The sequence below is a fragment of the Schistocerca gregaria genome, chromosome 7 (assembly GCF_023897955.1).
Source record: "Schistocerca gregaria isolate iqSchGreg1 chromosome 7, iqSchGreg1.2, whole genome shotgun sequence".
Classification (NCBI taxonomy): Eukaryota; Metazoa; Arthropoda; class Insecta; order Orthoptera; family Acrididae; genus Schistocerca; species Schistocerca gregaria.
Window position 1 is genome coordinate 98,463,489 of NC_064926.1, and position 20,875 is coordinate 98,484,363.

Sequence of the window (20,875 nt, forward strand, 5' to 3'; positions counted from 1 at the left end):
ATTTCTTTGCGTGTTTTTGGGTACTTGCATTGTTTAATTCATATATTTCGGGCGTATTATAGTATTTGAGGGTTATAGCATCGCGCCTTAGTACCTGAATAGTGTAAATTCGCGTAGTCGTCTGTCTTCTGTTTTTGTTTTGAACAGCCAGTGTCGGTTGGTCACAGTCATTGTGCTCCCTGCCGCCGTTGGATAAGCAGCTGCAGCAGCTAGTCGTATAACCCTAGCTTACTTATTTGTTAGTTTAATTAATTTCTTTGCGTGTTTTTGGGTACTTGCATTGTTTAATTCATATATTTAGGGCGTATTATAGTATTTGAGGGTTGTAGCATCGCGCTTTAGTGTTTACTTCGTAGATTCTTATTTAAATTGCGTGTGAGTTTCGTATAGGAGGTGCAATTTCGAGTTTTAGTTACTGTAATCGTAAATTCAGCAGATTGTAGCGCAGTCGTAAGGCATTTGTACAGGTTAGTTGATACATTTTTTGCGTGTTCCGCTTGCGTTATCTAGGCACTGACTCGTGTTTCGGTAACTGTTGTTAAACATCGATTAGAATGGACAGGGACTGCGATTGCTGTGTTCGGATGAGGGCTGACTTGGCATCCCTTCGCTCACAGCTGCAATCGGCGCTGACTTCGGTCGTGCAGCTTGAGGCTGTTGCCAATGGGCACCACTGTGGGGAGCCGGAGTCGGGTATCACGGGGATGTCAACCTCGTCCCGTCTGTCCCCAGATCGGTCCGCCGCTGTGGTTGCCCCGGTTGCTGCCCGCAGTGGGGCTGAGCCCTCGCCTGTGGTTGATTGGGAAGTCGTTCCAAGGCGTGGCAGGCAGCGAAAGGCGTCCCCGGAGGCTGATCAGAAAGCCTCCCCGGTGCGTCTGACAAACTGGTTTCAGGCACTGTCTCTGGCTGAGCCAGATGCAGCCGCCTGCCCTGTTTCAGAGGATCATTCTCAGCCTTCAAGGTCCGGGCAAGCGCAGAGGGTGGGCTTACTGGTAGTTGGGAGCTCCAATGTTAGGCGCGTAATGGGGCCCCTTAGGGATACGGCGGCTAAGGAGGGGAAGAAATCCAGTGTGCACTCCGTGTGCATTCCGGGAGGAGTCATTCCTGATGTGGAAAGGGTCCTTCCGGATGCCATGAAGAGCACAGGATGCAACCAGCTGCAGGTGGTGGCACATGTCGGCACTAATGACGTGTGTCGCTTTGGATCTGAGGAAATTCTCTCTGGATTCCAGCGGCTATCTGATTTGGTGAAGGCTGCCGGTCTTGCTTACGAGATGAAGGCAGAGCTCACCATCTGCAGCATCGTTGACAGAACCGACTGCGGACCTTTGGTGCAGAGCCGGGTGGAGGGTCTGAATCAGAGGCTCAGACGGTTTTGCGACCGTATTGGCTGCAGATTCCTAGACTTGCGCCATAGGGTGGTGGGGTTTCGGGTTCCGCTGAATAGGTCAGGAGTTCACTACACTCAGCTGGCGGCTACACGGGTAGCGGAGGCTGTGTGGCGTGGACTGGGCGGTTTTTTAGGTTAGAAGGCCTCGGGAAAGTGCGGGATGGGCTGCAATGTCAAAGGGTGCTTGGCAATTACAGGACGTGCTTGGATCAAGGAACAGTCGGAATTTTAGTTGTAAATTGTAGTTGCGCTGGAAAAGTCCCTGAGCTTCAAGCGCTAATAGAAAGCACAGAAGCTGATATCGTTATAGGTACAGAAAGCTGGCTAAAGCCTGAAATAAGTTCTGCAGAAATTTTTACGAAGTCTCAGACGGTGTTCAGGAAAGATAGATTAGGCAGAATTGGTGGTGGAGTGTTTGTGTCTGTCAGTAGTGGTTTATCTTGTAGTGAAGTCGAAGTAGATACTCCGTGCGAATTGGTGTGGGTGGAGGTTATACTTAACAGCCGAATTAAGTTAATAATTGGCTCCTTCTACCGACCCCCAGACTTCGATGATACAGTTGCGGAACAGTTCAGAGAAAGTTTGAGTCTCGTAACAAATAAATACCCCACTCATACGGTTATAGTTGGTGGGGACTTCAACCTACCCTCGGTATGTTGGCAAAAATACTTGTTCAAAACCGGTGGTAGGCAGAAAATATCTTCCGAGATTGTCCTAAATGCTTTCTCCGAAAATTATTTCGAGCAGTTAGTCCACGAACCCACGCGAATTGTAAATGGTTGCGAAAACACACTTGACCTCTTGGCCACAAACAATCCAGAGCTGATAGAGAGCATCATGACTGATACAGGGATTAGTGATCACAAGGTCATTGTAGCTAGGCTCAATACCATTTCTTCCAAATCCATCAGAAACAAACGCAAAATAATTTTATTTAAAAAAGCGGATAAAGTGCCACTAGAAGCCTTCCTAAAAGACAATTTCCATTCCTTCCGAACTGACTATGCGAATGTAGACGAGATGTGGCTCAAATTCAAAGATATAGTAGCAACAGCAATTGAGATATTCATACCTCATAAATTGGTAAGAGATGGAACGGATCCCCCGTGGTACACAAAAAAGGTCCGAACGCTGTTGCAGAGGCAACGGAAAAAGCATGCGAAGTTCAGAAGAACGCGAAATCCTGAAGATGGGCTAAAATTTACAGACGCGCGAAATTTGGCACGTACTTCGATGCGAGATGCCTTTAATAGGTTCCACAACGAAACATTGTCTCGAAATTTGGTAGAAAATCCGAAGAAATTCTGGTCGTATGTAAAGTACACAAGCGGCAAGACGCAGTCAATACCTTCGCTGCGCAGTGCCGATGGTACTGTTATCGACGACTGTGCCGCTAAAGCGGAGTTATTGAACGCAGTTTTCCGAAATTCCTTCACCAGGGAAGACGAATGGAATATTCCAGAATTTGAAACACGAACATCTGCTAGCATGAGTTTCTTAGAAGTAGATACCTTAGGGGTTGCGAAGCAACTCAAATCGCTTGATACGGGCAAGTCTTCAGGTCCAGATTGTATACCGATTAGGTTCCTTTCAGATTACGCTGATACTATAGCTCCCTACTTACCACTCATATACAACCGCTCGCTCACCGATAGATCTGTACCTACAGATTGGAAAATTGCGCAGGTCGCACCAGTGTTCAAGAAGGGTAGTAGGAGTAATCCATTTAACTACAGACCTATATCATTGACGTCGGTTTGCAGTGGGGTTTTGGAGCATATACTGTATTCAAACATTATGAATCACCTCGAAGGGAACGATCTATTGACACGTAATCAGCATGACTTCAGAAAACATCGCTCTTGTGCAACGCAGCTAGCTCTATATTCGCACGAAGTAATGGCCGCTATCGACAGGGGATCTCAAGTTGATTCCGTATTTCTAGATTTCCGGAAAGCTTTTGACACCGTTCCTCACAAGAGACTTCTAATCAAGCTGCGGAGCTATGGGGTATCGTCTCAGTTGTGCGACTGGATTCGTGATTTCCTGTCAGGAAGGTCGCAGTTCGTAGTAACAGACGGCAAATCATCGAGTAAAACTGAAGTGAAGTGATATGAGGTGTTCCCCAGGGAAGCGTCCTGGGACCTCTACTGTTCCTGATCTATATAAATGACCTGGGTGACAATCTGAGCAGTTCTCTTAGACTGTTCGCAGATGATGCTGTAATTTACCGTCTAGTAAGGTCATCCGAAGACGAGTATCAGCTGCAAAGCGATTTAGAAAAGATTGCTGTATGGTGTGTCAGGTGGCAGTTGACGCTAAATAACGAAAAGTGTGAGATGATCCACATGAGTTCCAAAAGAAATCCGTTGGAAATCGATTACTCGATAAATAGTACAATTCTCAACGCTGTCAATTCAACTAAGTACCTGGGTGTTAAAATTACTAACAACTTCAGTTGGAAGGACCACATAGATAATATTGTCGGGAAGGCGAGCCAAAGGTTGCGTTTCATTGGCAGGACACTTAGAAGATGCAACAAGTCCACTAAAGAGACAGCTTACACTACACTCGTTCGTCCTCTGTTAGAATATTGCTGCGCGGTGTGGGATCCTTACCAGGTGGGATTGACGGAGGACATCGAGAGAGTGCAAAGAAGGGCAGCTCGTTTTGTATTATCGCGTTATAGGGGAGAGAGTGTGGCAGATATGATACACGAGTTGGGATGGAAGTCATTACAGCATAGACGTTTTTCGTCGCGGCGAGACCTTTTTACGAAATTTCAGTCACCAGCTTTCTCTTCCGAATGCGAAAATATTTTGTTGAGCCCAACCTACATAGGTAGGAATGATCATCAAAATAAAATAAGAGAAATCAGAGCTCGAACAGAAAGGTTTAGGTGTTCGTTTTTCCCGCTCTCTGTTCGGGAGTGGAATAGTAGAGAGATAGTATGATTGTGGTTCGATGAACCCTCTGCCAAGCACTTAAATGTGAATTGCAGAGTAGTCATGTAGATGTAGATGTAGTCAATTAGGAATACGTGGTGGGCAATGCCTGAGAAAGGCAAGGTTCCGTATTCGTGTATGTATTCGGAACATAGAGTTTCTCTGCCTGGGACTATCAAGATATCATTCGTAGCATTTTGGGTTGTCTGGCGACAGCGACAATTCGCCACTGTTGATGACATCTACCATTCCCCCCCCCCCCCCATCCCCCCTCCCTCCTCCTGTGAGTGATATGTCTTTTCCCTCACAGCACCAATGTGGCAGCGGCGGTTTTTGCTCGAACCGAGGCAGTCACGATAAGACGTCACTCACTACAACAGGTGACGATGTAGGAGAGAGTCAGGTTAACTGTGATAAATTTTTTAAACCCGTTATGAGGCTCTTTCTATGTAACTCACCTGCATTAAATTTTATAAGAAGTCTGCGTTACATGTTTTCTTTACAATGAGGTGTTCAAGGGCTACGTGTTACCTTCAATTATTGTAGAATCTGAATTAATAAACTCGTTTCCAAAGCGACAGTTTTACTTAACCGGTAAGGTTAACTAGTACAGTTAGTGAAATCAATGGAAATCCATTAAAACAATCTAATTTTAACTTGAAAACATCGTGAAAGTGCATTGCAACAACATTTAATAGTTAGTCGTCGATGCTCCAAATACAACTGATTGAAGTTTTAATTGAAATCAGTCTTAGCAAATGCTGTACTCATACAAAACAAAATCGGTACGAAACACGTGTTCAGATCTTTGATGTAACTTCTTAAGATGACGAGGAAGCTTTGTAGTGACATCATCAGCGGCAGCATAAATACTTTCAGCTGTCATAGCAAATCTACTGGAGGGTATGTGCCGCTTACTGAGTGTCACTAAAATTTTGTTTTCTTTCTCCGCGCACCTTAACATTTATGATGCCACGTGCTTAAATGTCTGGAAAGTTCTCATCTCTTCAAAGCCTTCATTCCAAAAAAGTCAGATTCTTCTTATACCAAGTCAGCGCTTTCCTCTGACGATGAATACTGTTCTTTTGGAGCACGTGCATTCATCCTACTTTTAGTTTTATTCTCTGGCAGAGGCTTTTTCTTCGCAGGCCTTCCTTGGTGAGGATATGAGCTCCTTCTTTCTTTCGGCTACAACGATCTCATTTTCGAGGACCATACTGAAGGAATGGAAGCAAGGTTTCACTTGGTACAAGTAATTCAGCCTGGAGATCTTGGTTCTGAGGACATGCATGAATGAGCTTATTAGCGGAGGTAGGACAAACTAAAGGAACTGGATCACAAGCAGTAGCAGGAGCAAATGGACGGACTGAACCTCGAACTGCAGTAAAGACATTTTCTGAAACTGAAACTGCTCTCACTCTCGCATGGCTCAAAAGGACGGTCTGTCGGATGTGAACACAGAAAGTTTAATGCACGAATGTTTCTAGTTATTACAAGCGGAATTACATAAAAGACTTTTTTTAATTAAAAAGATCTGTAATTCACAAAAGTAAATAATTATATTGTGGTTAACTGGACCGGCCTACACAAGTTAACTGCTTTTGGAGTCAAGTTGAGGTATCCGCAGTTTTTTTTAGTTCACTAAAACAGTTGTTAAATTATAGTAAATGAAAAACAAAACAATTTGCTGTAAGGCGTAAACTCTTACAATTGTCATGGTTATTTGGCTTGTGCAAAACTGTTCAAGAAGTAACAAATAAACAATAAAGAAAATGAGCAGCAAAAAATTCTGACATCAAGAGAATTAACCAAAAGGACATAAAAGAGCTGCTTGGTGTTTTCAGCTGTTTCTAGTAGTCTAAGTTGTTAGACCTGAAGAGTTTCTTAAGCAACCTGTTTGGGAACATAGAAAACAAGTCCCGCTAGAATTTAAAAGCAGTGACCTGTCCAGTTGACATCCTCTGACTATCGAGCGACTTCTTGAATTAAACGTTACCTTTCTGAATCGTATAAAAAGTTGTAACATATAAGGGCTTATCACTTCATGAGTGTTTATTCAGTTCTCATTTCGGCTGGCAGTAATTGCGAACTTATCTCTGACGCTGTTATGTCTTATTATTAGCAGTTTTTATACGGCTAGCTATACCTAATAACAAACTAACATTATCTCCAAATGTTGTACAATGAAATTTAGCTTTGCTTTGGTTCTCTTTCCCCAGACATACATCAAGACTCCTTCAGAAAAGGAGGATAGACTAAAAATGCTTTGTTCAATTATTCTTTTATTTTACCAACAGGCGGATGTGTACCGTTTTTCCATTTCCTGGCCGCGAATCCTGCCCACTGGAGACCTCGACGTCATCAACCAGCCTGGTATCGATTACTACAATAACCTCATCAACGAGCTGCTAGCAAACGGAATCCAGCCTATGGTAAGGGCGAATCACATCGTCTGCCACACCAGCAATAGTTCTCCACAGCGTTAAGTATGTATTGTAATACGATGCAGACATTTGGTTGCTCAAAAATAGATGTTATCTGAAACACACTCTCCTGTAATATGGGTAACGTTCCAACCATTTAACAACCACATTCTCCGAAATTAGCAAGACTTCTCGTACAAGATTTTAGTAAAAGTTTCTCACGTGAGTGTGTTTACTAATGCGATGCGTTTTGGGAATGTTGGTGTGTGTGTGTTTGAGGTTTACGGGCGCTTAACAGCGTGGTCATCAGCGCCCGGGAATGTTGGGATGAACATGGTTAGAACTGAATGCACAGCGAGGATCTCGTTGACAACGTATGACCTACCATCATCGAGTGGCACCAAGGTCCACGATCTACACTGTCACACCTTCTCAAATGTTGCAACACGGCAAAAAAGTTTGACACTTAAAACACAGACACAAAGTTTGAAGATCGACAGCTTTGTAACGATCGCTTCCTTCTTATGGGCACCCAAATAGTGGCGATGAAAATCTGTTCTGTCAATGGCATTTAACTGCCTGCTTTCGATCTGATCACTATAGACTGGATGAATATTGGACGTGAAAACTCCTGGCACATTAAAACTATATACTGGACCGAGACCCCACCTCAGGACGTATGTCATTTGAGGGCAAGTGCTCTTCCAACTGAGCTACCCAAGCACGGCTCACGACCCGTCCTCACAGCTGCACCTCCGCCAGTATCTCGTCTCCTACCTTCCAAACTTCACAGTAGCTCTTCTTCGAACCTGGCGGAAATAGAGCAATGAGGACTCGTTGTGAGTCGTGCTTGGGTAGCTCAGCTGGTAGAGCAGTTGCTCGCGAAAGGCAAACGTCCCGAGTTCGAGTCTCGGTCCGGCACACAGTTTTAATCTGCCGGGAGGTTGAATATCAGCGCACACTCCGCTGGAGAGTGAAAATTTCATTCTAGTATCGGCTGTATCTGTCAGTAAATTACTACCCTAAGGCAATCCGCGGTTCGTAAGACCAAACATTACTCTACTAAACGAAAAATCATTTGATCGATTGGCCGAGCGGTCTAGGGGCTGCAGTCATGGACTGTGCGGCTAGTCCCGGCGGAGGTCCGAGTCCTCCCTCGGGCATGGGTGTGTGTGTCTGTCCTTAGGATAATTTAGGTTAAGTAGTGTGTAAACTTAGGGACTGATGACCTTAGCAGTTAAGTCCCATAAGATTTCACACACATTTGAACATTTGATCGATTGATAAACTAAACTAACTGTACTTCAATAGCAAATAATTGATATACATGTGTCTCTTGAATATTTCCCGGAGAATAAAAATATTCCATTATGTAAAACGTACCACTCAGCCAGCTGGTTGCACACAACGGTTTTAAAAACACATTAACCAGGTTTCGGTAGCTCTAAGATTATCTTCTTCAGAATGGTGAAACGTACCTAAAAAAATGTGTAAGGTACAGGTAATATACATCAATTAGTTACGTATGTGAAAATTCTGATATAAAAACCGGAAAACAGCACTTACAATGAACTCACATGATAACTTTTAAATTTTCAGCAACAGTGCTATTGTCAAATGACATGTTTATTGCACCATGAGCCAAGAATATAGCTCATAATAAGAAAGACAGACAGTTATCACAGAATAATACAATAATAGTTGCAAGCGGCGGCGCAAGTTAACTGCTGTAGCCGGCTAGGACCGGCACATACAGAGCGCAAGAAGCATCAGACTAAACGGCATATACATCAATGCCATGAGATGGAAACGAGGATTAGTAGTGCCATATAGTAACAAAACGGCCAATTTATAAACATTTGCGTTAAGATCAAAATTACATAGCTGTAGGGATACATTTGTAACATATAGTAGTTAGATAAAATGCAATATGGAAGTTTGCAAAAATAGTAAGTCAGCAGTTTTACAGATGCAGTTCCTTGCACAGGCCACGAACTCAACGGAGTGCAAGAAGTCAGTCTCCAACACTCCGAGAAAAACGGTATCCGGCACAAATTCCTTGAAGAGCTGGGAAGTTTCAAACATTTGTCGCTTAGAGTCGTTTTATCCTTAACGAACAATTGCAGTTGCGTAATAAAAATTTCTTTCAAGGTTTAGAGTCGTTACTTAGAACTGCCTTATTTTTGGAATTTTCCTCACAGTAGAGTAGGGAATTTCCGTTTCCCTGATTCAACCGTCATTGTCAGTATTCAAAAAAATGGTTCAAATGGCTCTGAGCACTATGGGACTTAACATCTTAGGTCATCAGTCCCCTAGAACTTAGAACTACTTAAACCCAACTAACCTAAGGACATCACACACATCCATGCCAGAGGCAGGATTCGAACCTGCGACCGTAGCAGTCCGACGGTTCCGGACTGCAGCGCCTAGAACCGCTCGGCCACCGCGGCCGGCCATTGTCAGTATTCTATTTTATTTAAAACTACCTGTAAAAAGACTGATTTACTAGTTTTGGAAACTAGCCTACAGATAAGCATTTTTGCTCTTATCGTAGATGTCTATAAGTTTGCCGTTTTATTACTAGATGGCACTACTAATCCTCGTGTCCATCTCATGGCAATGATGTACACTCGTGGAAATGGAAAACAGAACACATTGACACCGGTGTGTCAGACCCACCATACTTGCTCCGGACACTGCGAGAGGGCTGTACAAGCAATGATCACGCGCACGGCACAGCGGACACACCAGGAACCGCGGTGTTGGCCGTCGAATGGCGCTAGCTGCGCAGCATTTGTGCACCGCCGCCGTCAGTATCAGCCAGTTTGCCGTGGCATACGGCGCTTCATCGCAGTCTTTAACACTGGTAGCATGCCGCGACAGCGTGGACGTGAACCGTATGTGCAGTTGACAGACTTTGAGCGAGGGCGTATATTGGGCATGCGGGAGGCCGGGTGGACGTACCGACGAATTGCTCAACACGTGGGGCGTGAGAGACCATTCGCAACCGTCTCCATGCAGCTGGGCTACGGTCCCGCACACCGTTAGGCCGTCTTCCGCTCACGCCCCAACATCGTGCAGCCCGCCTCCAGTGGTGTCGCGACAGGCGTGAATGGAGGGACGAATGGAGACGTGTCGTCTTCAGCGATAAGAGTCGCTTCTGCCTTGGTGCCAGTGATGGTCGTATGCGTGTTTGGCGCCGTGCAGGTGAGCGCCACAATCAGGACTGCATACGTCCGAGGCACACAGGGCCAACACCCGGCATCATGGTGTGGGGAGCGATCTCCTACACTGGCCGTACACCTCTGGTGATCGTCGAGGGGATACTGAATAGTGCACGGTACATCCAAACCGTCATCGAACCCATCGTTCTACCATTCCTAGACCGGCAAGGGAACTTGCTGTTCCAACAGGACAATTCACGTCCGCATGTATCCCGTGCCACCCAACGTGCTCTAGAAGGTGTAAGTCAACTACCCTGGCCAGCAAGATCTGTCCCCCATTGAGCATGTTTGGGAGTGGATGAAGCGTCGTCTCACGCGGTCTGCACGTCCAGCACGAACGCTGGTCCAACTGAGGCGCCAGGTGGAAATGGCATGGCAAGCCGTTCTACAGGACTACATCCAGCATCTCTACGATCGTCTCCATGGGAAAATAGCAGCCTGAATTGCTGCGAAAGGTGGATATACACTGTACTAGTGCCGACATTGTGCATGCTCTGTTGCATGTGTCTATGTGCCTGCGGTTCTGTCAGTGTGATCATGTGATGTATCTGACCCCAGGAATGTGTCAATAAAGTTTCCCCTTCCTGGGACAATGAAATCACGGTATTCTTATTTCAATTTCCAGGAGTGTACAAGCCATTTAGTCTGATGCCTCTTGCACTCTGTATGTGCCGGTCCTAGCCGGCTACAGCAGTTAACTTGCGCCGTCGCTTGCAACTATTATTTGTATTGTGCTGTGATAACTGTCTGTCTTCCTTATTATGACCTATATTCTTGACTCATGAAACAATAAACATGTCATTTGATGATATCACTGTTGATGAAAATTTAAAAGTTGTCATGAGAGTTGCAAGTACAGTTTTCAGATTCTTATTTGAGAATTTTCACATATCTAAGTAATTGATGCATATTACCTGTACCTTGGATATTTCTCTAGTGAACTTTTACCATTCTGATGAAGATAGTCTTAGAGCCATAGAAACCAGATTAATGTGTTTTTAAAAAAGTTGTGTGCAACCGGTTGGCTGAGGGGTACATTTTATATAATTACATACACTGTTGCTGAACGCACAGCTACAAAATGTTTAATATGTTAAAATGTTCCATCATCTTTTGGGTGTGAATCGGGGACGGTATTACTTCTTCTTCCTATAGTTCTGCTCATTACCGTACAGTCATCTTCAAGACGAGTCACTGGCAGAACAATTGACACAATACTGTGGATAAACACGTATGAGTCAGAAATGACAATGTTATCCCAGGTAAGTGACAGATATTAATACCGTGAAGGAACGTACACTATCCGTTAAATAATATCCAGACAGCAATTAGGATGGTTTGTGGCGGTTGAAGAGACCAGACTACAGACTGTCCCTGACACCAATTACTGGACATTAACATGCAGTGTCTCTACTTTTCGCCTTGGCGTCAGCTTCCAATCAGCTGGAGACACTTTCAGTGAGGTTTCTGCACGTCTGTGGAAGAATGGCGGCCCATTCTTTGTCAAGAGAGGAAACGAGGGACTATAGGCGTTGGAATCTGAGGCGAAGTCGACATCGTAGCTCACTGGAGAGGTGGCTGATTCGCTTCATGTCGGGATTCTGATCAGGTCAGACCGATTAAGAAATGTTATTGTCCATCAGCGTTTGCGCCAAAGAGCGGCGGTGTGCCTGTCGGGCAGTATATGCAAAAAGATTTTCTTAGATTGATGGCCTAAATTCACCTAAATTAAACTTTCGAGATTGTGGCCGCACAATATACACTCCTGGAAATGGAAAAAAGAACACATTGACACCGGTGTGTCAGACCCACCATACTTGCTCCGGACACTGCGAGAGGGCTGTACAAGCAATGATCACACGCACGGCACAGCGGACACACGAGGAACCGCGGTGTTGGCCGTCGAATGGCGATAGCTGCGCAGCATTTGTGCACCGCCGCCGTCAGTGTCAGCCAGTTTGCCGTGGCGTACGGAGCTCCATCGCAGTCTTTAACACTGGTAGCATGCCGTGACAGCGTGGACGTGAACCGTATGTGCAGTTGACGGACTTTGAGCGAGGGCGTATAGTGGGCATGCGGGAGGCCGGGTGGACGTACCGGAAAATTGCTCAACACGTGGGGCGTGAGGTCTCCACAGTACATCGATGTTGTCGCCTGTGGTCGGCGGAAGGTGCACGTGCCCGTCGACCTGGGACCGGACCGCAGCGACACACGGATGCATGCCAAGACCGTAGGATACTACGCAGTGCCGTCGGGGACCGCACCACCACTTCCCAGCAAATTAGGGACACTGTTGCTTCTGGGGTATCGGCGAGGACCATTCGCAACCGTCTCCATGAAGCTGGGCTACGGTCCCGCACACCGTTAGGCCGTCTTCCGCTCACGCCCCAACATCGTACAGCCCGTCTCCAGTGGTGTCGCGACAGGCGTGAATGGAGGGACGAATGGAGACGTGTAGTCTTCAGCGATGAGAGTCGCTTCTGCCTTTGTGCCAATGATGGTCGTATGCGTGTTTGGCGCCGTGCAGGTGAGCGCCACAATCAGGACTGCATACGACCGAGGCACACAGGGCCAACATCTGGCATCATGGTGTGGGGAGCGATCTTCTACACTGGCCGTACACCTCTGGTGATCATCGAGGGGACACTGAATAGTGCACGGTACATCCAAACCGTCATCGAACCGATCGTTCTACCATTCCTAGACTGGCAAGGGAACTTGCTGTTCCAACAGGACAATGCACGTCCGTATGTATCCCGTGCCACCCAACGTGCTCTAGAAGGTGTAAGTCAACTATCCTGGCCAGCAAGATCTCCGGATCTGTCCCCCATTGAGCATGTTTGGGACTGGATGAAGCGTCGTCTCACGCGGTCTGCACGTCCAGCACGAACGCTGGTCCAACTGAGGCGCCAGGTGGAAATGGCATGGCAAGCCGTTCCACAGGACTACATCCAGCATCTCTACGATAGTCTCCATGGGAGAATAGCAGCCTGCATTGCTGTGAAAGGTGGATATACACTGTACTAGTGCCGACATTGTGCATGCTCTGTTGCCTGTGTCTATGTGCCTGTGGTTCTGTCAGTGTGATCATGTGATGTATCTGACCCCAGGAATGTGTCAATAAAGTTTCCCCTTCCTGGGACAATGAATTCACGGTGTTCTTATTTCAATTTCCAGGAGTGTATAAAGTCTAAACTAGGTGCGGAGCCATCTAAAGGGGGGCTTCAAATGGTTCAGATGCCTCTAAGCACTATGGGGTTTAACATCTGAGGTCATCAGTCCCCTAGACTTAGAACTACGTAAATGTAACTAACCTAAGGACGTCACACACATCCATGCCCGAGGCAGGATTCGGACCTGCGACCGTAACAGCCGCATGCTTCCGGACTGAAGCACCTACAACCGCTCGGCCAATGGGGTCGGCAGCAAAAGGGGGCTAATACACATCCCCAGATTAAGTACAAGATTCGGTTAAGATGTTGTAAATAACTAAAACCTTATCTGAAGTGCGAGCAAACAAAGAGCTTCTTCTAAGTCACGGAGAGAGCAGTGTTCCCATGAAATAAAATGTTGTCGTCGTTGTTGTTGTTGTTGTTGTCTTCAGTAATGAGACTGGTTTGATGCAGCTCTCCATGCTACTCTATCCTGTGCAAGCTTCTTCATCTCCCAGTATCTACTGCAACCTACATCCTTCTGAATCTGCTTACTGTATTCATCTCTTGGTCTCCCTCTACGATTTTTACCCTCCACTCTGCCCTCCAATACTAAATTGGTGGTCCCTTGATGCCTCAGAACATGTCGTACCAACCGATCCCTTCTTCTGGTCAAGTTGCGCCACCAACCTCTCTTCTCCCCAATCCTATTCAATACTTCCTCATTACTTATGTGATCTACCCATCTAATCTTCAGCATTCTTCTGTAGCACCACATTTCGAAAGCTTCTATTCTCTTTTGTCCAAACTATTTATCGTCCATTTTTCACTTCCATACACGGCTACACTCCATACAAATACTTTCAGAAAAGGCTTCCTGACACTTAAATCTATACTCGATGTTAACAAATTTCTCTTCTTCAGAAACACTTTCCTTGTCATTAACAGTCTACATTTTATATCCTCTCAACTTCGACCATCATCAGTTATTTTGCTCCCCAAATAGCAAAACCCCTTTACTGCTTTTGATGTCTCATTCCCTAATCTAATTTCCTCAGCATCACCCGACTTAATTCCACTACATTCCATTATACTCGTTTTGCTTTTATTGATGTTCATCTTATATACTCCTCTCAAGACACTGTCCATTCCATTCAACTGCTCTTCCAAGTCCTTTGCTGTCTCTGACAGAATTACAATGTCATCGGCGAACCTCAAAGTTTTTATTTCTTATCCATGGATTTTAATACCTACTCCGAATTTTTCTTTTGTTTCCTTAACTGCTTGCTCAATATAAAGATCGAATAACATCGGGAAGAGACTACAACCGTGCCTTACTGCCTTCCCAACCACTGCTTCCCTTTCATGTCCCTCGACTCTTATAACTGCTCGCTCACCGATAGATCTGTACCTACTGATTGGAAAATTGCGCAGGTCGCACCAGTGTTTAAGAAGGGTAGTAGGAGTAATCCATCTAACTACAGACCTGTATCATTGACGTCGGTTTGCAGTAGGGTTTTGGAGCATATACTGTATTCAAACATTATGAATCACCTCGAAGGGAACGATCTATTGACACGTAATCAGCATGGCTTCAGTAAACATCGCTCTTGTGTAATGCAGCTAGCTCTTTATGCGCACGAAGTAATGGCCGCTATCGGCAGGGGATCTCAAGTTGATTCCGTATTTCTAGATTTCCGGTAAGCTTTTGACACCGTTCCTCACAAGCTGCGGGCGTGTGCGGTAAAACTGAAGTGATATCAGGTGTTCCCCAGGGAAGCGTCCTGGGACCTCTGCTGTTCCTGATCTATATAAATGACCTGGGTGACAATCTGAGCAGTTCTCTTAGGTTGTTCGCTGATGATGATCCTGTAATTTACCGTCTAGTAAGGTCATCCGAAGACCAGTATCAGTTGCAAAGCGATTTAGAAAAGATTGCTGTATGGTGTGGCAGGTGGCAGTTGACGCTAAATAACGAAAAGTGTGAGGTGATCCACATGTGTTCCAAAAGAAATCCGTTGGAATTCCATTACTCGATAAATAGTACAATTCTCAACGCTGTCAATTCAACTAAGTACCTGGGTGTTAAAATTACGAACAACTTCAGATGGAAAGACCACATAGATAATATTGTGGGGAAGGACACTTAGAAGATGCAACATGTCCACTAAAGAGATAGCTTACATTACACTCGTTCGTTCTCTGTTAGAATATTGCTGCGCGGTGTGGGATCCTTACCAGGTGGGACTGACGGAGGACATCGAAAGGGTGCAAAAAAGGGCAGCTCGTTTTGTATTATCACGTAATAGGGGAGAGAGTGTGGCAGATATGATACGCGAATTGGGTTGGAAGTCATTACAACAAAGACGTTTTTCGTCGCGGCGAGATCTTTTTACGAAATTTCAGTCACCAACTTTCTCTTCCGAATGCGAAAATATTTTGTTGAGCCCAGCCTACATAGATAGGAATGATCATCAAAATAAAATAAGAGAAATCAGAGCTCGAACAGAAAGGTTTAGGTGTTCGTTGTTCCCGCGCGCTGTTAAGGAGTAGAATAGTAGGGAGGTAGTATGATTGTGGTTCGATGAACCCTCTGCGAAGCATTTAAATGTGAATTGCAGAGTAGTCGTGTAGATGGTTTCTCTACAAATTTGAAATAGCCTTCCGCTCCCTGTATTTTACCCCTGCCACCTTAGAATTTGAAAGAGAGTGTTGCTCACCAGATGGTAGAGTTTTGTCAGAAATAGCTCTCCTAAGGCGGTAAGTAGTTCTAATGGAAAGTTGTCTACTCCCGGGGCCTTGTTTCGACTCAGGACTTTCAGTGCTCTGTCAAACTCTTCACGCAGTATCGTATCTCCCATTTCATCTTCATCTACATCCTCTTCCATTTCCATAACATTGTCCTCAAGTACATCGTCCTTGCATATACCCTCTATATACTCCTTCCACCTTTCTACTTTCCCTTCTTTGCTTAGAACTGGGTTTCCATCTGAGCTCTTGATGCTCATACAAGTGGTTCTCTTATTTCCAAAGGTCTCTTTAATTTTCCTGTAGGAAGTATCTATTTTACCCCTAGTGAGATAAGCCTCTATAGCCTTACATTTGTCCTCTACCCATCCCTGCTATGCCATTTTGCACTTCCTGTCGATCTCATTTTTGAGACGTTTTTATTCTTTTTTTGCATGCTTCATTTATTGTATTTTTATATTTTCTCCTTTCATCAATTAAATTCAATATTTCTTCTGTTACCCAAGGATTTCTACCAGCCCTTGTCCTTTTACCTTGTTGATCCTCTGCTGCCTTCACTACTTCATCCCTCAAAGCTACCCATTCTTGTTCTACTGTATTTCTTTCCCCCTTTCCTGTCAATTGTTCCCTTATGCTCTCCCTGAAACTCTGTACAACCTCTGGTTCTTTCAGTTTATCCAGGTCCCATCTCCTTAATTTCCCACCTTTTTGCAGTTTCTTCAGTTTTAATCTACAGGTCATAACCAATAGATTGTGGTCAGAGTCCACATCTGCCCCTGGAAATGTCTTACAATTTAAAACCTGGTTCCTAAATCTCTTTCTTACCATTATATAATTTATCTGATACTTTTTAGTATCTCCAGGGTTCTTCCATATACACAACCTTCTCTCATGATTCTTAAACCAAGTGTTAGCTATGATTAAGTTGTGCTCTGTGCAAAATTCTACCAGGCGGCTTCCTCTTTCATTTCTTATCCCCAATCCATATCCACCTGCTACGCATCCTTCTCTCCCTTTTCCTACACTCGAATTCCAGTCACCCATGACTATTAAATATTCATCTCCCTTCGCTATCTGAATAATTTCTTTTATTTCATCATACATTTCTTCAATTTCTTCGTCATCTGCAGAGCTAGTTGGCATATAAACTTGTACTACTGTAGTAGGTGGGGGCTTCTTATCTATCTTGGCCACAATAATGCGTTCACTATGCTGTTTGTAGTAGCTTACCTGCATTCCTATTTTCCTATTCATTATTAAACCTACTCATGCATTACCTCTATTTGATTTTGTTTTTATAACCAGAAGTCTTGTTCCTCCTGCCATCGAACTTCACTAATTCCCACTATATCTAACTTTAACTACCCATTTCCTTTTTTAAATTTTCTAACGTACCTGCCCGATTAAGGGATCTGACATTCCACGCTCCGATCCGTAGAACGCCAGTTTTCTTTCTCCTGATAACGACATCGTCCTGAGTAGTCCCCGCCCGGAGATCCGAATGGGGGACTATTTTGCCTCCGGAATATTTTACCCAAGAGGACGCCATCATCATTTAATCATACAGTAAAGCTGCATGCCCTCGGGAAAAATTACAGCCGTAGTTTCCACTTGCTTTCAGCCGTTAGAAATAAAATATTCGCTGCAAATTCACTTAATTAATCAGACTTCCAAATAACGTTGTTCTACCTATAAAGCTTCAAGCCATGATCAAAGCTAAATATTATCACTCAAAAACGTTCAGTTTTGCCAAGTTTATATCTAACTATCTTAAAAGCGCAAACGTTGCAACATAATTCTTAATTTATTCTTCCAGGAAACACTGCAGGCTACGTGCCGTAAAATTACTGGCTAACTTTCATTTCAATAGTAAGTATAATCTCGGCCTGACGCACCAATCGTACAAGATTACAGTACAATGGAGAACTCCACGTATATAACAATACGTCTCATGTTTTATCACTCTACGGCAACGCTGATAAATGTCTTTGACGGTCGCGATTCTAGCCCTGCCGGCGTCGCTCCCACCTTTCGCTACGAGGTACTGTTAACTCCCCTTGCACATCAGGATACCATGAGACTCATTCCTATTCATAGCTTCTGTAACATATCTATATAAAATTTAGGATCAATAAGTTTCCTCACTAATACCTCAGCTGGTTGTTCAGTAGAAGCCATCGATAAAATTTCCACAACTATACGAGAACTTAAATAAATATTGATGGTCACACTAGGCGAAGCGTTACGTTCTTCCTCGCTAAGAGAAAGCACAAAGCGAAGTCGTCTAACCTGCTCCAAAAACTACGAGGAGGGTGACTTGTAAGAGGCCTTTAGGGTTGGCGCAGACGAATAGCGAATTTCTGCATGACCCACTGATGTGTCGGAACATCGATGCTGCCGATGACCTCGATAACGGTTTTGCGGTTTTTGCTGTCGGCCTTAATGTTGCCCCACAAAAAAGGAGTCGCATGCGTTCAGATTCGGAGAATGTGGCTGCTAATCGAGGCCTATGTCGGTGGCCTCTGGATACCTCAGAACCGGAATGCAGCCCCAAACGTGCTCCTCCAGGACATCAAACACTCTCCTACTTTGATGGGGTCGAGCTCCGTCTTGCGTGACCCACATCTTGCCGAAATCAGGGTCACTTTGGATATTGGGGATGAAATCATCTTCCAAAACGTACAGTTCGGTAGTCACCTTGCCATTAAGGAGTATCAAATCGATTATTCCGTGACTGGACATTGCACACCATACAGTCACCCATTGAGAGTGAAGAGACTTCTTGATTCGAAATGCCGATTTTCAACCCCCCAAAAGCGGCAATTTTGCTTATTGACGAACTCATGCAAACGAAAGTTGACCTCTATGTGCCCTTTTCGGACACTTGATGTAGTACATTTTTCTAATTCTTAATATGCCCTGAATAAGACCATAGCACAGAGTTTCTCGTCAGACCAGTAGGTGATTCCAACCACACTTGTACTAATATTACCTGGTAAGGTTCTTCTCTATGAAAGTTCGATATCATCCTCAAGTTTATTTACAATCAGGTATCTCACTTTTTCTCATATACAATTGTACCATTTTACTTTTCTCCGTCTTCCTACATAGATAATAATCCATTCCTGATCAGTCTCTCTCTAGATTCATAATATAAAATAACTCTTCCTCTCACACCATCCAAAAAAGGAAACATTGGTACTTCATTGTATACGTTTATTGTTCTGTTCCACCATAAAATTGCACACCACCTTCATTTCAGTTTACAATAACTTCTATGATGCGCAAATAAATATAGGTTCCTTGAGTTACAATAATAATTAATTCATTATTTTATTTCAAATTATACAGAGTCGCATATGTTGATACCCTAATTCATTGCTCTTGCTAAATTTCAGGAAACATAATATAACTTTACTTACTTATTTCACCTTTACATTGCACCTAATGAACAGCAGTGTCGTAGTTTTCAGTGCTAATGTAGCTTAATTCCATTTTTCATTTACACGACATACATTTCCTCTTGCAACGACGAGATACCAAAAAAAACAGTAATAGTACATGCTAAAATAGCAGTTCTTTTATTTGAAACTAATGTTCTTTCTTACCAAGCAGTTTCTTAAAACTCGATTCTTTGTTCGTTGTCGACATGACTCAAGCAACATACAAGTTTCTTCTGTTTGACAGTGCTATTAAAACAGCCAGCCAGTTTATTATCCAGTCACATACAAACCCCTGTGAGGAAGCTCCATGCTTATCACAGCCCCATGATTATATGAACACACTTTGAATTCAGCCACTGCTGGCAAAACAACTGGACATTTAATAACATTTTTCACGTCATGTAAATAATCAAACTATATTCGTTATATAACTTTCATTTAACAACAAGTAACTAAGAAAATAAGGCCAAGCCCACCTCTGTACTTACATAAATGCAACCACAGGATCATATTACTCGTAAACGTAATTTAGTTTAACGTAAGATATATTCCTTGTATACAGCTAGTAATGCAGTTAACCCACATAGCTGGGACTGCCTTAGATTACTAGGTATTCTTTTTCACCAGTAATATACACACTCAAATTAAGTTTCCAATGAAGTAATTACACAACGTAAAAGGCGGAGATGCTTTACCGCCTGCAATTAATCAGACAATAAACTTACTCTTTGTCACAGAACCATTCAATATATTTAACACTTAAATTCTCTGTAGTAGCAGTCAAAGCAATAGATTACTCGACAACATAATGTAATTTGACTCATATTAAAACCTTCCCTGGTCTCCTCCCTTCTTTAACAATAATGAATTAAATGTGTGGATAAACCATTTGACTTCAGGTAAGTAATTAAAATAAGTAAATATAATGAACTAAAACTCATGTGCCGCGCTGGATTAGCCGAGTGGTCTACGGCGCTGCAGTCATGGACTGTGTGGTTGGTCCCGGCGGAGGTTCGAGAACTCCCTCGGGCGTGGGCGTGTGTTTGTCCTTAGGATAATTTAGGTTAAGTAGTGTGTAAGCGTAGCGACTTATGACCTTAGCAGTTAAGTCCCATAAGATTTCACACACATTTGAGCTACAAGTCTTGTTATTTAATTTTTGAAAGAATTATAGTTCCTTCAAGTTCAGATACTACTTCTATGAAGCATACTGCATCAGCATTGCCTTATGGCGTCCCCAACGTGACATCACATATCCAGTAAAGGCATATCAGTCATTACTTCCTACCACACTCACTCACTCACTCACTAGTCATACCGGACTCGAGAGTCCATTACCGCAGCAAAGTATTTTCACCATCTGTCCCTGTCTTGAGCTATTTCCTTCCATTCACCTTCAATACCTAGACTCCCCAAATCAGCCTTCAGATTGTCCTCCCATCTACGCCTCGGTCTCCCCACAGGACGTTTTCCCTCTAGGTGCCCTACCAGTATTCTGCGAGCTGTCCTGCCCTCATCCATTCGAGCTACGTGACCCGCCCATCGCAGCC

The 20,875-nt window shown here is 44.0% G+C and overlaps 1 protein-coding gene across 1 annotated transcript in view; it reads left to right on the plus strand.

Annotated features, from left to right (window-relative positions):
* LOC126282304 (myrosinase 1-like) overlaps positions 1 to 20,875 on the plus strand; it is a 96,412-nt gene that overhangs the window by 24,182 nt on the left and 51,355 nt on the right. The window contains exon 3 of the mRNA XM_049981959.1: positions 6,633 to 6,767. Coding sequence (XP_049837916.1) covers positions 6,633 to 6,767 — 135 coding nt within the window. The remainder of the gene's footprint in view (positions 1 to 6,632; positions 6,768 to 20,875) is intronic.